We start from the raw sequence: 21416 nt of genomic DNA, 5'->3' as shown, positions 1-21416 counted from the left end.
AAGTCGCTTCGGATAAAAGCGTCTGCTAAATGATCGTAATGTTATGTAATGACATAAATTACACCCAAAACCAACATATGTGATTAATTATCTGCTCTTTAGTCATTGTGTTGCTCTTCTAAATGTCCAGGGTTCCACTTTCTTACTTCAGAAAATGTCTTTGTACCAAAGTAAAGATGATTTTACAGTTAAGAAATGTGATTAATCTCCAAGCATGTGATGTGTTATGGATTGAATTGATTAAACCCAGTTGGGAATTGAAACTCCTCCTCTACCTCCCCCTCATTTCCTCTCCTCAGCCTTTATAAGCTTCTTCTTCAGTCTCTCCTCACTCTCACACTCTGCTCATCTCTCAGCTGGACAGTGAGAGACGTTTGCAGCCACACTGACAACATGCTGAGGAGCCTCTGCACTCTCATCACTGCTCTAACATGTAAGGATGCTGACTTACTGCACTTTGGACCTCATGTTGGACTCATCAGCCCGTGTGTTTCTCTTGACTTCATGTCCTCTTGTTGTTTCCAGGTGTGAGCGGTGTGACGCTGGTGACACAGAAGCCTCCTGCTGTGACGAAAAGGACAGGAGAGACAGTCACCATGGACTGTAACCTGGGGACAGTTACTAAAATTGGAGCTCGTTGGTATAAACAGATTCCTGGAGGAGTTCCTCAGTTTGTGCTGAAGTTGTATCACAGCCACAGTGCTCCAACTTATGGCTCTGGTTTCTCTTCTCCCAAATTCACATCTAATCATCAGTCGCAATCAGATTATCGTTTAATCATCAACAATTTGGTGTTGGGAGACTCAGCAGTCTATTACTGTCAAACATGGGACAGCTCTGTTAAAGAGTACGTATCACAGTGATTTACACTGTGACAAAAACCTCCTCACTAAAAACTCTCACTTCTGCTTTCTGATGCTGGTTGTGTTCATGAGCTCATTTCTAAATCTCCACTGACTGCAACATTTTCCTTCTGTCTTTGTTAAACTTTACTCCAATATATTCTCACCCCAATAAAGTCTGCAATAACTGATGACCCATGGTTTCACACCCACGTCACACCCATATTAGCTGACCTGATTGATGAGCAGATGTTCTTGTTTACTTTCATATCGTAGATTAATTAAAGGATTTTGCATTGAAATACTGAAACCATGACTTCATGCTGAGCTTGATTGGTTCAAGTTTAGCAAAAACCTTCAGTCCTCAAATCTTTTGTTGTTTATCAAACGTGACTTCATTGATCAGATTGTGTGCACATAACAATCTCTTACCCAAAGAGCCTCCATAGACTGAATACAATTAAGGGAAACGTGTGTTCCTGTTCAGTAGATCCCACAATTAATGTGTGAGCAACTGGTTTCCTTTGTCAACCTGTTGACAGATTATTTTTATTTGTGAGTGTACAGACTAATCTAATCGTCTCTATAGGTCTTTGGGTTGTGGACAGAGTTTTTCACAGTAATATGCATATCAGAGAGAGTGCTGGGATAAATGAATGTCTTACTGGATCATCAGGGGTTAAATATGGGAATTTCAACACAATGTCAAACTGTGAAACAACTGAAAACCTAAACATCCTTTGAATGCTACATATCTTTACATCCCACTTGCAACAGATTTTAATATAATTTTTTTTCAATATGACACTAATGACATACATTACACCAAAAACAATCATCTGTGATTAGATATTTGCTCTTTAGTCGTTGTGTTGCTCTTCTAAATGTCCAGGGTTCAATTTTCAACTTGAAAAAATGTCTTTGTACCAAAGTTAAGATGATTTTACAGTTAAGAAATGTTCAATGATGTGATTCATCTCCAAGCATGTGATGTGTAACATGTTGAATTGATGAAACCTGGTTGGGTGTTGAAACTCCTCCTCTTCCTCCTCTTCCTCTTCCTCCTCCTCTTCTCCTCTCCTCAGCCTTTATAAGCTTCTTCTTCAGTCTCTCCTCACACTCACACTCTGCTCATCTCTCAGCTGGACAGTGAGAGACGTTTGCAGCCACACTGACAACATGCTGAGGAGCCTCTGCACTCTCATCACTGCTCTAACATGTAAGGATGCTGACTTACTGCACTTTGGACCTCATGTTGGACTCATCAGCCCGTGTGTTTCTCTTGACTTCATGTCCTCTTGTTGTTTCCAGGTGTGAGCGGTGTGACGCTGGTGACACAGAAGCCTCCTGTTGAGGCAAAAAGAACAGGAGAGACAGTCACCATGGACTGTAACCTGGGGACAGTTACTAAAAAGTCAGCTCGTTGGTATAAACAGATTCCTGGAGGAGTTCCTCAGTTTGTGCTGAAGTTTCATCACAGCCACAGTTCTCCAACTTATGGCTCTGGTTTCTCTTCTCCCAAATTCACATCTAATCATCAGTCACAATCAGATTATCGTTTAATCATCAACAATTTGGTGTTGGGAGACTCAGCAGTCTATTACTGTAACACATGGGACGACTCTGTTAATGAGCACGTATCACAGTGATTTACACTGTGACAAAAACCTCATCACTAAAAACTCTCACTTCTGCTTTCTGATGCTGGTTGTGTTCATGAGCTCATTTCTAAATCTCCACTAACTGCAACATTTCTCTTCTGTCTTTGTTAAACTTTACTCCCATATATTCTCACCCCAATAAAGTCTCTGCAATAACTGATGATCCATGGCTTCACACCCACGTCACACCCATATTAGCTGACCTGATTGATGAGCAGATGCTCATGTTTTCTTTCATATCATAGATTAATTACAGGATTTTGCATTAAAATACTGAAACTATGTTTTCATGCTGAGCTGGATTGGTAAAAGTTTATGAAAAAACCTTCAGTCCTCAAATCTATTGTTCTTTATCAAACGTGACTTCATTGATCAGAGTGTGTGCAACAACAACAAAGTTAGAGACATTATCCTGTCTCCTCTTGACAACATATGATCATATAATCAGTAGTTTCAACACAATTCCAACAGTGAACCTAAATCTAAGTGTCTAACTGTCTGCTCTGAAATGTCTATATAGCTGAAATGCTGATCTCAGAATCAAAGAAACAGAGAGACTCTTCAGAACTTCACAGTTAATTCTCCTAACTGTCCTGTCCGACGTTCCATTAAGATTCAAAAACCAACGTGTAACATTGGATGAAGATCAGACCTTCAGCAAACATATCAACAATATTTCAGGGTTGCATATTTTCAGCCCTGCAGTGTGTCCAGGATCAGAGCGTTCCTCAGCAGAGCAGATGGTCAAACTCTCGCTCATGCATTGGTTACTTCCTGTATGGACTGTTGTAATGTTTTTTTCTCTTTCTTTCTTGATTGAAAGTGAAAAACACTCAAACACAACTAGAAATAATAATAAAACAAATGAAACATTTATCACCAGGATTCTAGAAACAACAGAAACTATGAAAAATACATCTTTCTCCCTGATTTGAGCTGAGGATTCCTGTCACAGCACGGCAGTTACGAATGAATCTCTTCATCTAACCCTGTTTGGTGTTAAAACTCCTACTCCTCCTCCTCCTCCTCCTCCTCCTCCTCTTCTCCTCTCCACGGCCTTTATAAGCTTCTTCTTCAGTCTCTCCTCACACTCACATTCTGCTCATTTTTCAGCTGGACAGTGAGAGACGTTTGCAGCCACACTGACAACATGCTGAGGAGCCTCTGCACTCTCATCACTGCTCTAACATGTAAGGATGCTGACTTACTGCACTTTGGACCTCATGTTGGACTCATCAGCCCGTGTGTTTCTCTTGACTTCATGTCCTCTTGTTGTTTCCAGGTGTGAGCGGTGTGACGCTGGTGACACAGAAGCCTCCTGCTGAGGCAAAAAGGACAGGAGAGACAGTCACCATGGACTGTAACCTGGGGACAGTTACTGACGAGTCAGCTCGTTGGTATAAACAGATTCCTGGACGAGTTCCTCAGTTTGTGCTGCACTTTTATCACGGTGACAGTTCTCCAATTTATGGCTCTGGTTTCTCCTCTCCCAAATTCACATCTAACCATCAGTCGCAAACAGATTATCGTTTAATCATCAACAATTTGGTGTTGGGAGACTCAGCAGTCTATTACTGTCAAACATGGGACGACTCTGTTAAAGAGGACGTATCACAGTGATTTACACTGTGACAAAAACCTCCTCACCAAAAACTCTCAATTCTGCTTTCTGATGCTGGTTGTGTTCATGAGCTCATTTCTAAATCTCCACTGACTGCAACATTTCTCTTCTGTCTTTGTTAAACTTTACTCCCATATATTCTCACCCCAATAAAGTCTGCAATAACTGATGATCCATGGTTTCACACCCACGTCACACCCATATTAGCTGACCTGATTGATGAGCAGATGCTCATGTTTTCTTTCATATCATAGAATAATTACAGGATTTTGCATTGAAATACTGAAACCAGGATTTCATGTAAGCTGGATTTGTACAAGTTTATGAAAAAACCTTCAGTCCTCAAATCTATTGTTGTTTATCAAACGTGACTTCATTGATCAGAGTGTGTGCAACAATAACAATGTTGTACCTAAAGAGACTCCATAGACTGAACACAGTGAAGGGAAACTTTTATGTTCCTGTTCAGAAGATCCCAGTATCAGTGTGTGAGCATCTGGTTTCCTATGTCAAGCTGTCGACTGATTATTAAATATTTGTGAGTGTACAGACTCATCTAATCGTCTCTATAGGTCTTTGGATTGTGGACAGAGTTTTTCACAGTAATATGCATATCAGAGAGAGCGCTGGGATAAATGAATGTCTTAATGAATCATCAGGTGTTAAATATGGGAAGTTCAAAACAATGTCCAACAGTGAAACAACTGAAAACCTGAACATCTTTTGAATTCTACATTTCTTAACATCACACCTGCAACAGTTTTTAATATTATTTTTTTTCTGAACATGTTTTTATTCAATATGACACCAATGACATAAATTACACCAAAAACCAACATCTGTGATTAAATATTTTCTCTTTAGTCATTGTGTTGTTCTTCCAATTTGTCTAGGGTTCCATTGTTGACTTGAAAAAATTTCTTTGTACCAAAGTAAAGATGATTTTACAGTTCAGAAATGTTCATTGATGTGTTACAGGTTAAATTTATGAAAACCCTGTCTGGTGTTGAAACTCCTCCCCTTCCCTTTCCTCCTCCTCCTCTCCTCTTCTCAGCCTTTATAAGCTTCTTCTTCAGTCCCTCCTCACTCTCACACTCTGCTCATCTCTCAGCTGGACAGTGAGAGACGTTTGCAGCCACACTGACAACATGCTGAGGAGCCTCTGCACTCTCATCACTGCTCTAACATGTAAGGATGCTGACTTACTGCACTTTGGACCTCATGTTGGACTCATCAGCCCGTGTGTTTCTCTTGACTTCATGTCCTCTTGTTGTTTCCAGGTGTGAGCGGTGTGACGCTGGTGACACAGAAGCCTCCTGTTGTGGCACAAAGGACAGGAGAGACAGTCACCATGGACTGTAACCTGGTGACAGTTACTAACAGTGGAGCTCATTGGTATAAACAGATTCCTGGAGGAGTTCCTCAGTTTGTGCTGAAGTTGTATTACAGCTACAGTTCTCCAACTTATGGTTCTGGTTTCTCTTCTCCCAAATTCACATCTAACCATCAGTCGCAATCAGATTATCGTTTAATCATCAACAATTTGGTGTTGGGAGACTCAGCAGTCTATTACTGTAACACATGGGACGACTCTGTTAGTGAGGTCGTATCACAGTGATTTACACTGTGACAAAAACCTCCTCACTAAAAACTCTCACTTCTGCTTTCTGATGCTGGTTGTGTTCATGAGCTCATTTCTAAATCTCCACTGACTGCAACATTTTCCCTCTGTCTTTGTTAAACTTTACTCCCATATATTCTCACCCCAATAAAGTCTGCAATAACTGATGATCCATGGTTTCACACCCACATCACACCCATATTAGCTGACCTGATTGATGAGCAGATGTTCTTGTTTTCTTTCATGCTATAGATTAATTACAGGATTTTGCATTAAAATACTGAAACCAGGTTTTCATGCTGAGCTGGATTTGTACAAGTTTAGTTAAAAACCTTCAGTCCTAAAATCTTTTGTTGTTTATTAAACGTGACTTCATTGATCAGAGTGTGTGCAACAATAACAAAGTTAGAGAGATTATCCTGTCTCCTCTTGACAACATATGATCATACAATCAGTAGTTTCAACACAATTCCAACAGTGAACCTAAATCTAAGTGTCTAACTGTCTGCTCTGAAATGTCTATAAAGCTGAAATGCTGATCTCAGAATCAGAGAAGCAGAGAGAACTTCAGAACTACTCTGTAAATTCTCCTAACTGTCCTGTCCGACATTCCATTAAGATTCAAAAATCAACGTGTAACATTGGATGAAGATCAGACCTTCAGCAACCATATCAACAATATTTCCAAGGTTGCATATTTTCAGCTCTGCAGTGTGTCCAGGATCAGAGCGTTCCTCAGCAGAGCAGATGGTCAAACTCTAGCTCATGCTTTGGTTACTTCCTGTCTGGACTATTGTAATGTTCTTTTCTCTTTCTTTCTTAATTGAAAGTGAAATACACTCAAAACAAAATAGAAATAAAATAAGAAAACAAATGCAACATTCATCACTAGGCTTCTAGAAACAACAGAAACTAAGAAATATAGATCTTTCTTGATGATTTGAGCTGAAGTTTCCTGTCACAGCACGGCAATTAAGAATGAATCTCTTTATGAAAACCCTGTTTTGCGTTAAAACTCCTCCTCTTCCTCCTCCTGCTCTTCCTCCTCCTCTTTTCCTCTGCTCAGCCTTTATAAACTTCTTCTTCAGTCTCTCCTCACACTCACACTCTGCTCATCTCTCAGCTGGACAGTGAGAGACGTTTGCAGCCACACTGACAACATGCTGAGGAGCCTCTGCACTCTCATCACTGCTCTAACATGTAAGGATGCTGACTTACTGCACTTTGGACCTCATGTTGGACTCATCAGCCCGTGTGTTTCTCTTGACTTCATGTCATCTTGTTGTTTCCAGGTGTGAGCGGTGTGACGCTGGTGACACAGAAGCCTCCTGTTGAGGCAAAAAGGACAGGAGAGACAGTCACCATGGACTGTAACCTGGGGACAGTTACTGACAAGTCAGCTTCTTGGTTTAAACAGATTCCTGGAGGAGTTCCTCAGTTTGTGCTGCACTTTTATCACGGTGACAGTTCTCCAACTTATGGCTCTGGTTTCTCTTCTTCCAAATTCACATCTAATCATCAGTCACAATCAGATTATCGTTTAATCATCAACAATTTGGTGTTGGGAGACTCAGCAGTCTATTACTGTCACACATATGACGGCTCTGTTGGTGTGTACGTATCACAGTGATTTACACTGTGACAAAAACCTCCTCACTAAAAACTCTCACTTTTGCTTTCTGATGCTGGTTGTGTTCATGAGCTCATTTCTAAATTTCGACTGACTGCAACATTTCTCTTCTGTCTTTGTTAAACTTTACTCCCATATATTCTCACCCCAATAAAGTCTCTGCAATAACTGATGATCCATGGTTTCACACCCACATCACACCCATATTAGCTGACCTGATTGATGAGCAGATGTTCATGTTTTCTTTCAAATCGTAGATTAATTACAGGATTTTGCATTAAAATACTGAAACCAGGTTTTCATGCTGAGCTGGATTGGTAAAAGTTTATGAAAAAACCTTCAGTCCTCAAATCTTTTGCTGTTTATCAAACGTGACTTCATTGATCAGAGTGTGTGCAACAATAACAAAGTTGGAGACATTTTCCTTTCTGCTCTTGACAACAGATGATCATTCAATCAGTAGTTTCAACTCAATTCCAACAGTGAACCTACATCTTAATGGTAGTTTTGGCAGTTTTCCCCTTCTATGCCGACACTCAGCTGTATGACTACATAAACACTGATGATAATTCATGGCTCTCCAACCTGGAGTCCTTCCTTCCAGCTGTTAACAGGGGGAGGAGGGGCTAAAGGGGGTTAAAAGGGGCCCGGGGGGGGGGGGAATAAACATGATGTGTTATGGATGTAATTGATGAAACCTGGTTGGGTGTTGAAACTCCACCTCTTCCTCCTCCTCCTCTTTCCTCCTCCTCTTCTTCTCTCCTCTGCCTTTATAAGCTTCTTCTTCAGTCTCTCCTCACACTCACACTCTGCTCATCTCTCAGCTGGACAGTGAGAGACGTTTGCAGCCACACTGACAACATGCTGAGGAGCCTCTGCACTCTCATCACTGCTCTAACATGTAAGGATGCTGACTTACTGCACTTTCGACCTCATGTTGGACTCAGCAGCCCGTGTCTTTCTCTTGACTTCATGTCCTCTTGTTGTTTCCAGGTGTGAGCGGTGTGACGCTGGTGACACAGAAGCCTCCTGTTGTGACACAAAGGACAGGAGAGACAGTCACCATGGACTGTAACCTGGGGACAGTTACTGGCAATTCAGCTTGCTGATATAAACAGATTCCTGGAGGAGTTCCTCAGTTTGTGTTGAGGTTTCATCACAGTGACAGTTCTCCAACTTATGGCTCTGGTTTCTCTTCTCCCAAATTCACATCTAACCATCAGTCGCAATCAGATTATCGTTTAATCATCAACAATTTGGTGTTGGGAGACTCAGCAGTCTATTACTGTCACACATGGGACGGCTCTGTTGAAGAGCACGTATCACAGTGATTTACACTGTGACAAAAACCTCCTCACTAAAAACTCTCACTTCTGCTTTCTGATGCTGGTTGTGTTCATGAGCTCATTTCTAAATCTCCACTGACTGCAACATTTCTCTTCTGTCTTTGTTAAACTTTACTCCCATATATTCTCACCCCAATAAAGTCTGCAATAACTGATGATCCATGGTTTCACACCCACGTCACACCCATATTAGCTGACCTGATTGATGAGCAGATGTTCTTGTTTTCTTTCATGCCATAGATTAATTACAGGATTTTGCATTGAAATACTGAAACCATGTTTTAATGCTAAAATGGATTGTTACAAGTTTTGTTAAAACCTTCAGTCCTCAAATCTTTTGTTGTTTATCAAACCTGACATCATTGATCAGATTTTGTGCTAAAATAACAAAGTTAGAGACATTATCCTGTCTCCTCCTTGCAACATATGATCATACAATCAGAAGTTTCAACACAATTTCAACAGTGAACCTAAATCTAAGTGTCTAACTGTCTGATCTGAAATGTCTATAAAGCTGAAATGCTGATCTCAGGATCAAAGAAGCAGAGAGACACTTCTGAACTACTCTGTAAATTCTCACAGCTTTCTTGTCCGATGTTCCATTAAGATTAAAAAATCCATGTGTAACATTGGATGAAGATCAGACCTTCAGCAACCATATCAACAATATTTCCAAGGTTGCATATTTTCAGCTCTGCAGTGTGTCCAGGATCAGAGCGTTCCTCAGCAGAGCAGATGGTCAAACTCTCGCTCATGCATTGGTTACTTCCTGTCTGGACTATTGTTATGTTCTTTTCTCTTTCTTTCATAATTGAAAGTGAAAAACACTCAAACACAAATGGAAATCAAAATAATATAAATGCAACAATCATTACCTTACCAGGTTTTCTAGAAACAACAGTAACTTTGAAATATAGATCTTTCATCATGATTTGAGCTGAGGATTCCTGTCACAGCACGGCAGTGAGGAATTAATCTCTTCATGAAACCCTGTTTGGCATTAAAACTCCTCCTCTTCCTCCACCTCTTCCTCCTCCTCCTCCTCTTCTCCTCTCCTCAGTACCATCCCAGTATTAGTGTGTGAGCATCTGGTTTCCTTTGTCAACCTGTTGACTGATTATTTATATTTGTGAGTGTACAGACTCATCTAATTGTCTCTATAGGTCTTTGGGTTGTGGACAGAGTTTTTCACAGTAATATGCATATCAGAGAGAGTGCTGGGATAAATGAATGTCTTACTGAATCATCAGGGGTCAATATGGGAAGTTCAACACAATGTCCTACGGTGAAACAACTGAAAACCTGAACATTCTTTGAATTCTACATTTCTTTACATCCCACTTGCAACAGTTTTTAATAACAATTTTATTCAGATCATGTTTTTATTCAATATGACACCAATGACATAAATTAAACCAAAAACCAACATCTGTGATTAAATATTTGTTCTTTAGTCATTGTGTTGTTCTTCTAAATGTCCAGGGTTCCATTTTCTTACTTGTGAAAATGTCTTGGTACCAAAGTAAAGATGATTTTACAGTTAAGAAATGTTCAATGATGTGATTCATCTCCAAGCATGTGATGTGTTATGGATTGAATTGATTAAACCCAGTTGGGTATTGAAACTCCTCCTCTTCCTCCCACTCCTCTCCCTCCCCGTCTTCTCCTCTCCTCGGCCTTTATAAGCTTCTTCTCCAGTCTCTCCTCACACTCACACTCACACTCTGCTCATCTCTCAGCTGGACAGTGAGAGACGTTTGCAGCCACACTGACAACATTCTGAGGAGCCTCTGCACTCTCATCACTGCTCTAACATGTAAGGATGCTGACTTACTGCACTTTGGACCTCGTGTTGGACTCATCAGCCCGTGTGTTTCTCTTGACTTCATGTCCTCTTGTTGTTTCCAGGTGTGAGCGGTGTGACGCTGGTGACACAGAAGCCTCCTGTTGTGACAAAAAGGACAGGAGAGACAGTCACCATGGACTGTAACCTGGGGAGAGTTACTGACGAGTCAGCTCGTTGGTATAAACAGATTCCTGGAGGAGTTCCTCAGTTTGTGCTCTACTTTCATCACAGCTCCAGTTCTCCAACTTATGGCTCTGGTTTCTCTTCTCCCAAATTCACATCGAATCATCAGTCGCAATCAGATTATCGTTTAATCATCAACAATTTGGTGTTGGGAGACTCAGCAGTCTATTTCTGTAAAACATGGGACACCTCTGTTAGTGAGTACGTATCACAGTGATTTACACTGTGACAAAAACCTCCTCACTAAAAACTCTCACTTCTGCTTTCTGATGCTGGTTGTGTTCATGAGCTCATTTCTAAATCTCCACTGACTGTAACATTTCTCTTCTGTCTTTGTTAAACTTTACTCCCATATATTCTCACCCCAATAAAGTCTCTGCAATAACTGATGATCCATGGTTTCACACCCACATCACACCCATATTAGCTGACCTGATTGATGAGCAGATGTTCATGTTTTCTTTCAAATCGTAGATTAATTACGGGATTTTGCATTGAATACTGAAACCACGACTTCATGCTGAGCTAGATTGGAACAAATTACTTAAAACCTTCAGTCCTCAAATCTTTTGATGTTTATCATACGTGACTTCATTGATCAGAGTGTGTGCAACAATAACAAAGATAGAGACATTATCCTGTCTCCTCTTGACAACATATGATCATACAATCAGTAGTTTTAACACAATTCCAACAGTGAACCTAAATCTAAGTGCCTAACTGTCTGATCTGAAATGTCTATAAAGCTGAAATGCTGATCTCAGGATCAAAGAAGCAGAGAGACTCTTCAGAACTTCTCAGGAAATTTTCTTAACTGTCCTGTCCGAAGTTCCATAATAATACAAAATCAACATTTAACATTGGATGAAGATCAGACCTTCAGCAACCATATCAACAATATTTCCAAGGATGCATATTTTCAGCCCTGCAGTGTGTCCAGGATCAGAGCGTTCCTCAGCAGAGCAGATGGTCAAACTCTCGCTCATGCATTGATTACTTCCAGTCTTGACTATTGTAATGTTTTTTTTTCTTTCTTTCATGATTCAAAGTGAAAAACACTCAAACACAACTAGTAATCAAAATAATACAAAGGCAACATTCATCACCAGGATTCTAGACACAACAGAAACTATGAAATATAGATCTTTTTTTCATGATTTGAGCTGAGGATTCCTGTCACAGCACGGCAGTTATGAATAAATCTCTTAATGGAAACCCTATATGGTGTTGAAACTCCACCTCTTCTTTCTCCTCCTCTTCTCCTCAGCCTTTATAAGCTTCTTCTTCAGTCTCTCCTCACACTCACACTCTGCTCATCTCTCAGCTGGACAGTGAGAGACGTTTGCAGCCACACTGACAACATGCTGAGGAGCCTCTGCACTCTCATCACTGCTCTAACATGTAAGGATGCTGACTTACTGCACTTTGGACCTCATGTTGGACTCATCAGCCCATGTGTTTCTCTTGACTTCATGTCCTCTTGTTGTTTCCAGGTGTGAGCGGTGTGACGCTGGTGACACAGAAGCCTCCTGCTGTGGCAAAAAGGACAGGAGAGACAGTCACCATGGACTGTAACCTGGGGACAGTTACTGACAAGTCAGCTTGTTGGTATAAACAGATTCCTGGAGAAGTTCCTCAGTTTGTGCTCTACTTTCATCACAGCCACAGTTCTCCAACTTATGGCTCTGGTTTCTCTTCTCCCAAATTCACATCTAATCATCAGTCACAATCAGATTATAGTTTAATCATCAACAATTTGGTGTTGGGAGACTCAGCAGTCTATTACTGTAACACATGGGACAGCTCTGTTCGTGAGCTCGTATCACAGTGATTTACACTGTGACAAAAACCTCCTCACTAAAAACTCTCACTTCTGCTTTCTGATGCTGGTTGTGTTCATGAGCTCATTTCTAAATCTCCACTGACTGTAACATTTCTCTTCTGTCTTTGTTAAACTTTACTCCCATATATTCTCACCCCAATAAAGTCTGCAATAACTGATGATCCATGGTTTCACACCCACATCACACCCATATTAGCTGACCTGATTGATGAGCAGATGTTCATGTTTTCTTTCAAATCGTAGATTAATTACAGGATTTTGCATTAAAATACTGAAACCAGGTTTTCATGCTGAGCTGGATTGGTAAAAGTTTATGAAAAAACCTTCAGTCCTCAAATCTATTGTTCTTTATCAAACGTGACTTCATTGATCAGAGTGTGTGCAACAAAAACAAAGTTGGAGACATTATCCTTTCTGCTCTTGACAACAGATGATCATTCAATCAGTAGTTTCAACTCAATTCCAACAGTGAACCTACATCTTAATGGTAGTTTTGGCAGTTTTCCCCTTCTATGCCGACACTCAGCTGTATGACTACATACACACTGATGATAATTCATGGCTCTCCAACCTGGAGTCCTTCCTTCCAGCTGTTAACAGGGGGAGGAGGGGCTAAAGGGGGTTAAAAGGGGCCCGGGGGGGGGGAATAAACATGATGTGTTATGGATGTAATTGATGAAACCTGGTTGGGTGTTGAAACTCCACCTCTTCCTCCTCCTCCTCTTTCCTCCTCCTCTTCTTCTCTCCTCAGCCTTTATAAGCTTCTTCTTCAGTCTCTCCTCACACTCACACTCTGCTCATCTCTCAGCTGGACAGTGAGAGACGTTTGCAGCCACACTGACAACATGCTGAGGAGCCTCTGCACTCTCATCACTGCTCTAACATGTAAGGATGCTGACTTACTGCACTTTGGACCTCATGTTGGACTCAGCAGCCCGTGTCTTTCTCTTGACTTCATGTCCTCTTGTTGTTTCCAGGTGTGAGCAGTGTGACGCTGGTGACACAGAAGCCTCCTGCTGTGACAAAAAGGACAGGAGAGACAGTCACCATGGACTGTAACCTGGGGACAGTTACTAACGCTGTAGCTTCTTGGTATAAACAGATTCCTGGAGGAGTTCCTCAGTTTGTGCTCTACTTTCATCACAGCTCCAGTTCTCCAACTTATGGCTCTGGTTTCTCTTCTCCCAAATTCACATCTAATCATCAGTCGCAAACAGATTATCGTTTAATCATCAACAATTTGGTGTTGGGAGACTCAGCAGTCTATTACTGTCAAACATGGGACAGCTCTGTTAGTGAGGTCGTATCACAGTGATTTACACTGCGACAAAAACCTCCTCACTAAAAACTCTCACTTCTGCTTTCTGATGCTGGTTGTGTTCATGAGCTCATTTCTAAATCTCCACTGACTGCAACATTTCTCTTCTGTCTTTGTTAAACTTTACTCCCATATATTCTCACCCCAATAAAGTCTCTGCAATAACTGATGATCCATGGTTTCACACCCACGTCACACCCATATTAGCTGACCTGATTGATGAGCAGATGTTCATGTTTTCTTTCAAATCGTAGATTAATTACACGATTTTGCATTGAATACTGAAACCACGACTTCATGCTGAGCTAGATTGGAACAAATTACTTAAAACCTTCAGTCCTCAAATCTTTTGATGTTTATCATACGTGACTTCATTGATCAGAGTGTGTGCAACAATAACAAAGATAGAGACATTATCCTGTCTCCTCTTGACAACATATGATCATACAATCAGTAGTTTCAACACAATTCCAACAGTGAACCTAAATCTAAGTGCCTAACTGTCTGATCTGAAATGTCTATAAAGCTGAAATGCTGATCTCAGGATCAAAGAAGCAGAGAGACTCTTCAGAACTTCTCAGTAAATTCTCACAACTTTCTTGTCCGATGTTCCATTAAGATTTAAAAATCAGTGTGTAACATTGGATGAAGATCAGACCTTCAGCAACCATATCAACAATATTTCCAAGGTTGCATATTTTCAGCTCTGCAGTGTGTCCAGGATCAGAGCGTTCCTCAGCAGAGCAGATGGTCAAACTCTCGCTCATGCATTGGTTACTTCCTGTATGGGCTGTTGTAATGTTCTTTTCTCTTTCTTTCTTGATTGAAAGTGAAAAACACTCAAACACAACTAGAAATAATAATAAAACAAATGAAACATTTATCACCAGGATTCTAGAAACAACAGAAACTATGAAAAATACATCTTTCTCCCTGATTTGAGCTGAGGATTCCTGTCACAGCACGGCAGTTACGAATGAATCTCTTCATGTAACCCTGTTTGGTGTTAAAACTCCTACTCCTCCTCCTCCTCCTCCTCCTCCTCCTCTTCTCCTCTCCTCAGCCTTTATAAGCTTCTTCTTCAGTCTCTCCTCACACTCACACTCACACTCTGCTCATCTCTCAGCTGGACAGTGAGAGACGTTTGCAGCCACCCTGCCAACATGCTGAGGAGCCTCTGCACTCTCATCACTGCTCTAACATGTAAGGATGCTGACTTACTGCACTTTGGACCTCATGTTGGACTCATCAGCCCGTGTGTTTCTCTTGACTTCATGTCCTCTTGTTGTTTCCAGGTGTGAGCGGTGTGACGCTGGTGACACAGAAGCCTCCTGTTGTGACACAAAGGACAGGAGAGACAGTCACCATGGACTGTAACCTGGGGACAGTTACTGGCAATTCAGCTCGTTGGTATAAACAGATTCCTGGAGGAGTTCCTCAGTTTGTGCTGAAGTTTTATCACAGCCACAGTTCTCCAACTTATGGCTCTGGTTTCTCTTCTCCCAAATTCACATCTAACCATCAGTCAAAATCAGATTATCGTTTAATCATCAACAATTTGGTGTTGGGAGACTCAGCAGTCTATTACTGTAACACATGGGACGACTCTGTTAGTGAGTATGTATCACAGTGATTTACACTGTGACAAAAACCTCCTCACTAAAAACTCTCACTTCTGCTTTCTGATGCTGGTTGTGTTCATGAGCTCATTTCTAAATCTCCACTGACTGCAACATTTTCCTTCAGTCTTTGTTAAACTTTACTCCCATATATTCTCACCCCAATAAAGTCTCTGCAATAACTGATGATCCATGGTTTCACACCCACGTCACACCCATATTAGCTGACCTGATTGATGAGCAGATGTTCTTGTTTTCTTTCATATCGTAGATTAATTACAGGATTTTGCATTTAAATACTGAAACCATGACTTCATGCTGAGCTTGATTGGTACAAGTTTAGCAAAAACCTTCAGTCCTCAAATCTTTTGTTGTTTATCAAACCTGACTTCATTGATCAGACATACTATTTCATAGTATTTTGTCTTTTATGCCATTTTGAATATTTCTTAATGCCTAATATAATATTTCAAATGGTTTTGGGTGATTTGATTTTGGGAAATGATGCTTGCGCTGTTTTCCGCCGCCAATAGCTTTATATGGTTGTGTGGTTGTGTGTACAACAATAACAATCTCGTACCTAAAGAGCCTCCATTGACTTAATACAATTAAGGGAAACATGTGTGTTCCTGTTCAGAAGATCCCACAATTAATGTGTGAGCATCTGGTTTCCTTTGTCAACCTGTTGACAGATTATTTATATTTGTGAGTGTACAGACTCATCTAATCGTCTCTGTAGGTCTTTGGGTTGTAGACAGAGTTTTTCACAGTAATATGCATATCAGAGAGAGTGCTGGGATAAATGAATGTCTTACTGGATCATCAGGGGTTAAATATGGGAAGTTCAACACAATGTCAAACTGTGAAACAACTGAAAACCTTAAAATCCTTTGAATTCTACATTTCTTTACATCCCACTTGCAACAGATTTTAATATAATTTTTTTTCTGAACATGTTTTTACTCAATTTGACACTAATGACATACATTACACCAAAAACAATCATCTGTGATTAAATATCTGCTCTTTAGTCATTGTGTTGCTCTTCTAAATGTCCAGGGTTCCATTTTCAACTTGAAATAATGTCTTTGTACCAAAGTAAAGATGATTTTACAGTTAAGAAATGTTCAATGATGTGATTCATCTCCAAGCATGTGATGTGTTACAGGTTGAATTGATGAAACCTGGTTGGGTGTTGAAACTCCTCCTCTTCCTCCTCTTCCTCTTCCTCCTCCTCTTCTTCTCTCCTCTGCCTTTATAAGCTTCTTCTTCAGTCTCTCCTCACACTCACACTCTGCTCATCTCTCAGCTGGACAGTGAGAGCCGTTTGCAGCCACACTGACAACATGCTGAGGAGCCTCTGCACTCTCATCACTGCTCTAACATGTAAGGATGCTGACTTACTGCACTTTGGACCTCATGTTGGACTCATCAGCCCGTGTGTTTCTCTTGACTTCATGTCATCTTGTTGTTTCCAGGTGTGAGCGGTGTGACGCTGGTGACACAGAAGCCTCCTGTTGTGGCAAAAAGGACAGGAGAGACAGTCACCATGGACTGTAACATGGGGACAGTTACTAACAAAGTAGCTTCTTGGTATAAACAGATTCCTGGAGGAGTTACTCAGTTTGTGCTGTACTTTCATCACAGCTACAGTTCTCCAACTTATGGCTCTGGTTTCTCTTCTCCCAAATTCACATCAAACCATCAGTCACAAACAGATTATCGTTTAATCATCAACAATTTGGTGTTGGGAGACTCAGCAGTCTATTACTGTAAAACATGGGACAGCTCTGTTAGTGAGTACGTATCACAGTGATTTACACTGTGACAAAAACCTCCTCACTAAAAACTCTCACTTCTGCTTTCTGATGCTGGTTGTGTTCATGAGCTCATCTCAACTTTACTCCCATATATTCTCACACCAATAAAGTCTCTGCAATAACTGATGATCCATGGTTTCACACCCACGTCACACCCATATTAGCTGACCTGATTGATGAGCAGATGCTCATGTTTTCTTTCATATCATAGAATAATTACAGGATTTTGCATTGAAATACTGAAACCATGTTTTCATGTAAGCTGGATTTGTACAAGTTTGGGAAAAACCTTCAGTCCTCAAATCTATTGTTGTTTATCAAACGTGACTTCATTGATCAGAGTGTGTGCAACAATAACAGAGTTAGAGACATTATCCTGTCTCCTCTTGACAACATATGATCATACAATCAGTAGTTTTAACACAATTCCAACAGTGAACCTAAATCTAAGTGTCTAACTGTCTGATCTGAAATGTCTATAAAGCTGAAATGCTGATCTCAGGATCAAAGAAGCAGAAAGACTCTTCAGAACTTCTCAGTAAATTCTCTTAACTGTCCTGTCCGACGTTCCATAACATTACAAAATCAACGTGTAACATTGGATGAAGATCAGACCTTCACCAACCATATCAACAATATTTCCAAGGATGCATATTTTCAGCTCTGCAGTGTGTCCAGGATCAGAGCGTTCCTCAGCAGAGCAGATGGTCAAACTCTCGCTCATGCATTGGTTACTTCCTGTCTGGACTATTGTAATGTTCTTTTCTCTTTCTTTCTTGATTGAAAGTGAAAAACACTCAAAACAAAATAGAAATAAAATAAGAAAACAAATGCAACATTCATCACTAGGCTTCTAGAAACAACAGAAACTATGAAAAATACATCTTTCTCCCTGATTTGAGCTGAGGATTCCTGTCACAGCACGGCAGTTACAAATGAATCTCTTCATCTAACCCTGTTTGGTGTTAAAACTCCTACTCCTCCTCCTCCTCTCCTCCTCCTCTTCTCCTCTCCACGGCCTTTATAAGCTTCTTCTTCAGTCTCTCCTCACACTCACATTCTGCTCATCTCTCAGCTGGACAGTGAGAGACGTTTGCAGCCACACTGACAACATGCTGAGGAGCCTCTGCACTCTCATCACTGCTCTAACATGTAAGGATGCTGACTTACTGCACTTTGGACCTCATGTTGGACTCATCAGCCCGTGTGTTTCTCTTGACTTCATGTCCTCTTGTTGTTTCCAGGTGTGAGCGGTGTGACGCTGGTGACACAGAAGCCTCCTGTTGTGGCAAAAAGGACAGGAGAGACAGTCACCATGGACTGTAACCCGGGGACAGTTACTGGCAGTGCAGCTCGTTGGTATAAACAGATTCCTGGAGGAGTTCCTCAGTTTGTGGTCTACTTTCATCACAGCTACAGTTCTCCAACTTATGGTTCTGGTTTCTCTTCTCCCAAATTCACATCTAACCATCAGTCACAATCAGATTATCGTTTAATCATCAACAATTTGGTGTTGGGAGACTCAGCAGTCTATTACTGTCAAACATGGGACGATTCTGTTAAAGAGTACGTATCACAGTGATTTACACTGTGACAACAACCTCAGCCACAGACTCACTGCACTTCATATAAATGCAGACCAGCAACCAAAACCAACCAGAGTGTATGAAACCTTCCCATCATCAAAATACTTCAATGGAATTACCTGAAGTTTGTGTTTTGGAACGTAAGCACACTGATGAACATTGACAGTGAAAGTTGCTGTTAGCTGGATGTTTCAGTTCCTCTCCTCTCGTGAGTCGGGAGGTTTTTGTACGACGATGTATACAAACTGAATCACTGTGGTATTCGGACAAGGCACCAAGCTGATTGTGACCAGTAAGTACCTTTCATCTGCTTATAAAACACTCTGGCTAATATTTTGTCAAGTTAAAATTACTTTGATATAACATATTGAAGTTTTGTGTTAATATTTATCTGTTATTTTTAATTATATTTTGTGAAGTTTGATGTTGTGATGTTCTATAGCTCGCAGTCAGGCAACACTACAATATGTATAATTAATTTAAATACCATAGACAATTATTTATATTTAGTTTTAGAGACGTTCAAATAGATGTGAGATATTTATCACCAATAATTGATTTTAAAAAGCAAAAACTAAGAAAAAGGAATGTAGTGTTTGCTTGTAGACAGATCTTTGGTTGTTGAGATGTGAAGCCGCTTGAATATATATATATATATATGTACAGCATATATATACAATGTACAAAATACATTAGTTCTTTATTTATTTTGTATATACAACAACCAGTAAAGCTTTGTAATGATAACCAGCGTATCAAAACGTTACAAACAAGGGAAAATTAAATGAACGCAAAATAATTTAAAATAGACAATATGAACATTTGTTGATATTTCAATGGAAAATGTGCTGAAAGTTTCTTGTGAACTAAAAATCATTCTGTAGTTCGACTGAATCAAAGCTATGATCCACCAGACATCGAGTGAGGATTTATGAAAATCAATGTTTGTTCTGTTATATTTTCGATTAGAAATACAGCAATTCAACCTCAACTGGCACTTTGATTCAATGAATATTGCAGTGTTTGACAGATTGAATTTCTTGTACTACAGTTAATAGAACATGAGTTTTAGAAAGTAAATCCACAGCATTTGTGAATTGTGTGCTGATGATTTCAAATATAGTGTGTTTAAACTCTAAATGTCCTTTGTGAATTGACTGACTTAATGAAATGTCCTCCATGTGTCTGCAGGCTCCAGCCTCTCTCCTCCTGTCCTAACAGTCTTCCCTCCATCCAAGGCTGAGCTCAGCTCCAGCAAAGCCACTCTGCTCTGCCTCACCAGTCAGTCTGTAGGTTTTGCAGATGTTACCTGGCTGTCTGGTGGGAGTCCAGTGACCCGTGGGGTCTCTACCAGCACTCCTGTTCAGCAACCAGACCAGACCTTCCAAATGAGCAGCGCTCTGGCCATCCAGCCGTCAGACTGGAACGCGGGTCGGGTTTATACATGTAAGGTGTCTGTGGGCTCCCAGACTTCAGAGAAAAATATCCAGAAGTCAGACTGTCCCAATGATGATTAGCAGGAGGCCAGAATCACCACTGAAAACCTGCTTCTTTATTGCTTTTGCTGTACACATTTTAGACTTAGAATCCAGAAATATGTTGAATGTCTCTGTGCCTGTAATAAATATTGTTACAGGTAGTTTAAGGTGTTTTATTAGCTTTTGCATTGCTTGATTTGTTCTGATTAATTCAATAAAAGCATTTTATTAAAGAAAAAAGGTTGTTTTTGATTTTATTGGTACTATGGTGATTCTGTCAGAAGAAACTGCAGATGACTTTGCATGCTCTGTCAGTGAAGCGTCACCTCTGTACTCCCTCTCATCTCTGTCAGGATGCACCTGCAGGCCTCCTCTTCTTTATTTAGAGTTCCATGTAAATGAGCAGGTTCAGTTTCAGCTCTCTGGTTGCAAACACACTGTTACAGTTTCATCCTTGGTTTCATGCACGTATGCAGAGCCAAACACAGACTGTCTTACCACATACTGTACATTTTATTGTGCTGTAATATCATCCTACCTCCTGTTTGATTGTATATATCATTTCCACATCAGGTTAAATTATATTTTTTTATTTTTAATGTGAGAAAATAAACATTGGATTGAAAACTTTCCAACCAAGCAAGTAGCAACAAATGGAAAACTTTGACTCGATAACAACTTTTAAAATTTAAAATGTATTCATCAAAAAACTAAAACTCTAAATCACTTGAACAACTTCCTTCAACAATTAAAGAACACTGAAGATTTGAATTTTGCTCTGATTTGTTTTTTGGCTTGGAAGTTGTAAAAGAAATTAAATTACAGCAATGAATTCTCTTACAAAATAGAATATTTTAATTGCATAATGTTCTAATAATATTCAAATTTTAATAGACCAATGAGATAGAGACACATGTAACCCAAATCATGAAAAATGTAAAAAATGTACAGTATCTGTGTATTGCGTAAATAACACTGTACTGTACTGGATTAAAGCTTGAC

At 40.2% G+C, this 21416-nt stretch overlaps 1 protein-coding gene across 1 annotated transcript; it reads left to right on the top strand.

Annotated features, from left to right (window-relative positions):
• The first annotated feature begins 356 nt into the window (after nt 1-356).
• On the top strand, nt 357-20654 carry LOC142992675 (immunoglobulin lambda-1 light chain-like). The gene is made up of 4 exons (XM_076143185.1): nt 357-433; nt 526-855; nt 19199-19228; nt 20128-20654. The coding sequence occupies exons 1-4, from the start codon at nt 394-396 to the stop codon at nt 20451-20453; spliced, it is 726 nt and encodes a 241-aa protein (XP_075999300.1). The 5' UTR covers nt 357-393; the 3' UTR covers nt 20454-20654.
• The last annotated feature ends 762 nt before the right edge of the window (nt 20655-21416 follow it).

This window comes from Genypterus blacodes, unplaced genomic scaffold (assembly GCF_046128005.1).
Source record: "Genypterus blacodes isolate CSIRO-AG114 ecotype Tasmania unplaced genomic scaffold, CSIRO-AGI_Gbla_v1 ptg000022l_1, whole genome shotgun sequence".
Lineage (NCBI taxonomy): Eukaryota > Metazoa > Chordata > Actinopteri > Ophidiiformes > Ophidiidae > Genypterus > Genypterus blacodes.
This window is presented reverse-complemented; position numbering and strand designations above follow the sequence as displayed.

Excerpts from the sequence above, each read along its gene's own strand:
- LOC142992675 (XM_076143185.1), top strand. The coding sequence starts at position 394 with ATGCTGAGGAGCCTCTGCACTCTCATCACTGCTCTAACAT. Across the intron at positions 856-19,198 it reads CTCTGTTAAAGAGTACGTAT|TCGGACAAGGCACCAAGCTG; the intron begins CACAGTGATTTA and ends TCACTGTGGTAT. Across the intron at positions 19,229-20,127 it reads CACCAAGCTGATTGTGACCA|GCTCCAGCCTCTCTCCTCCT; the intron begins GTAAGTACCTTT and ends ATGTGTCTGCAG.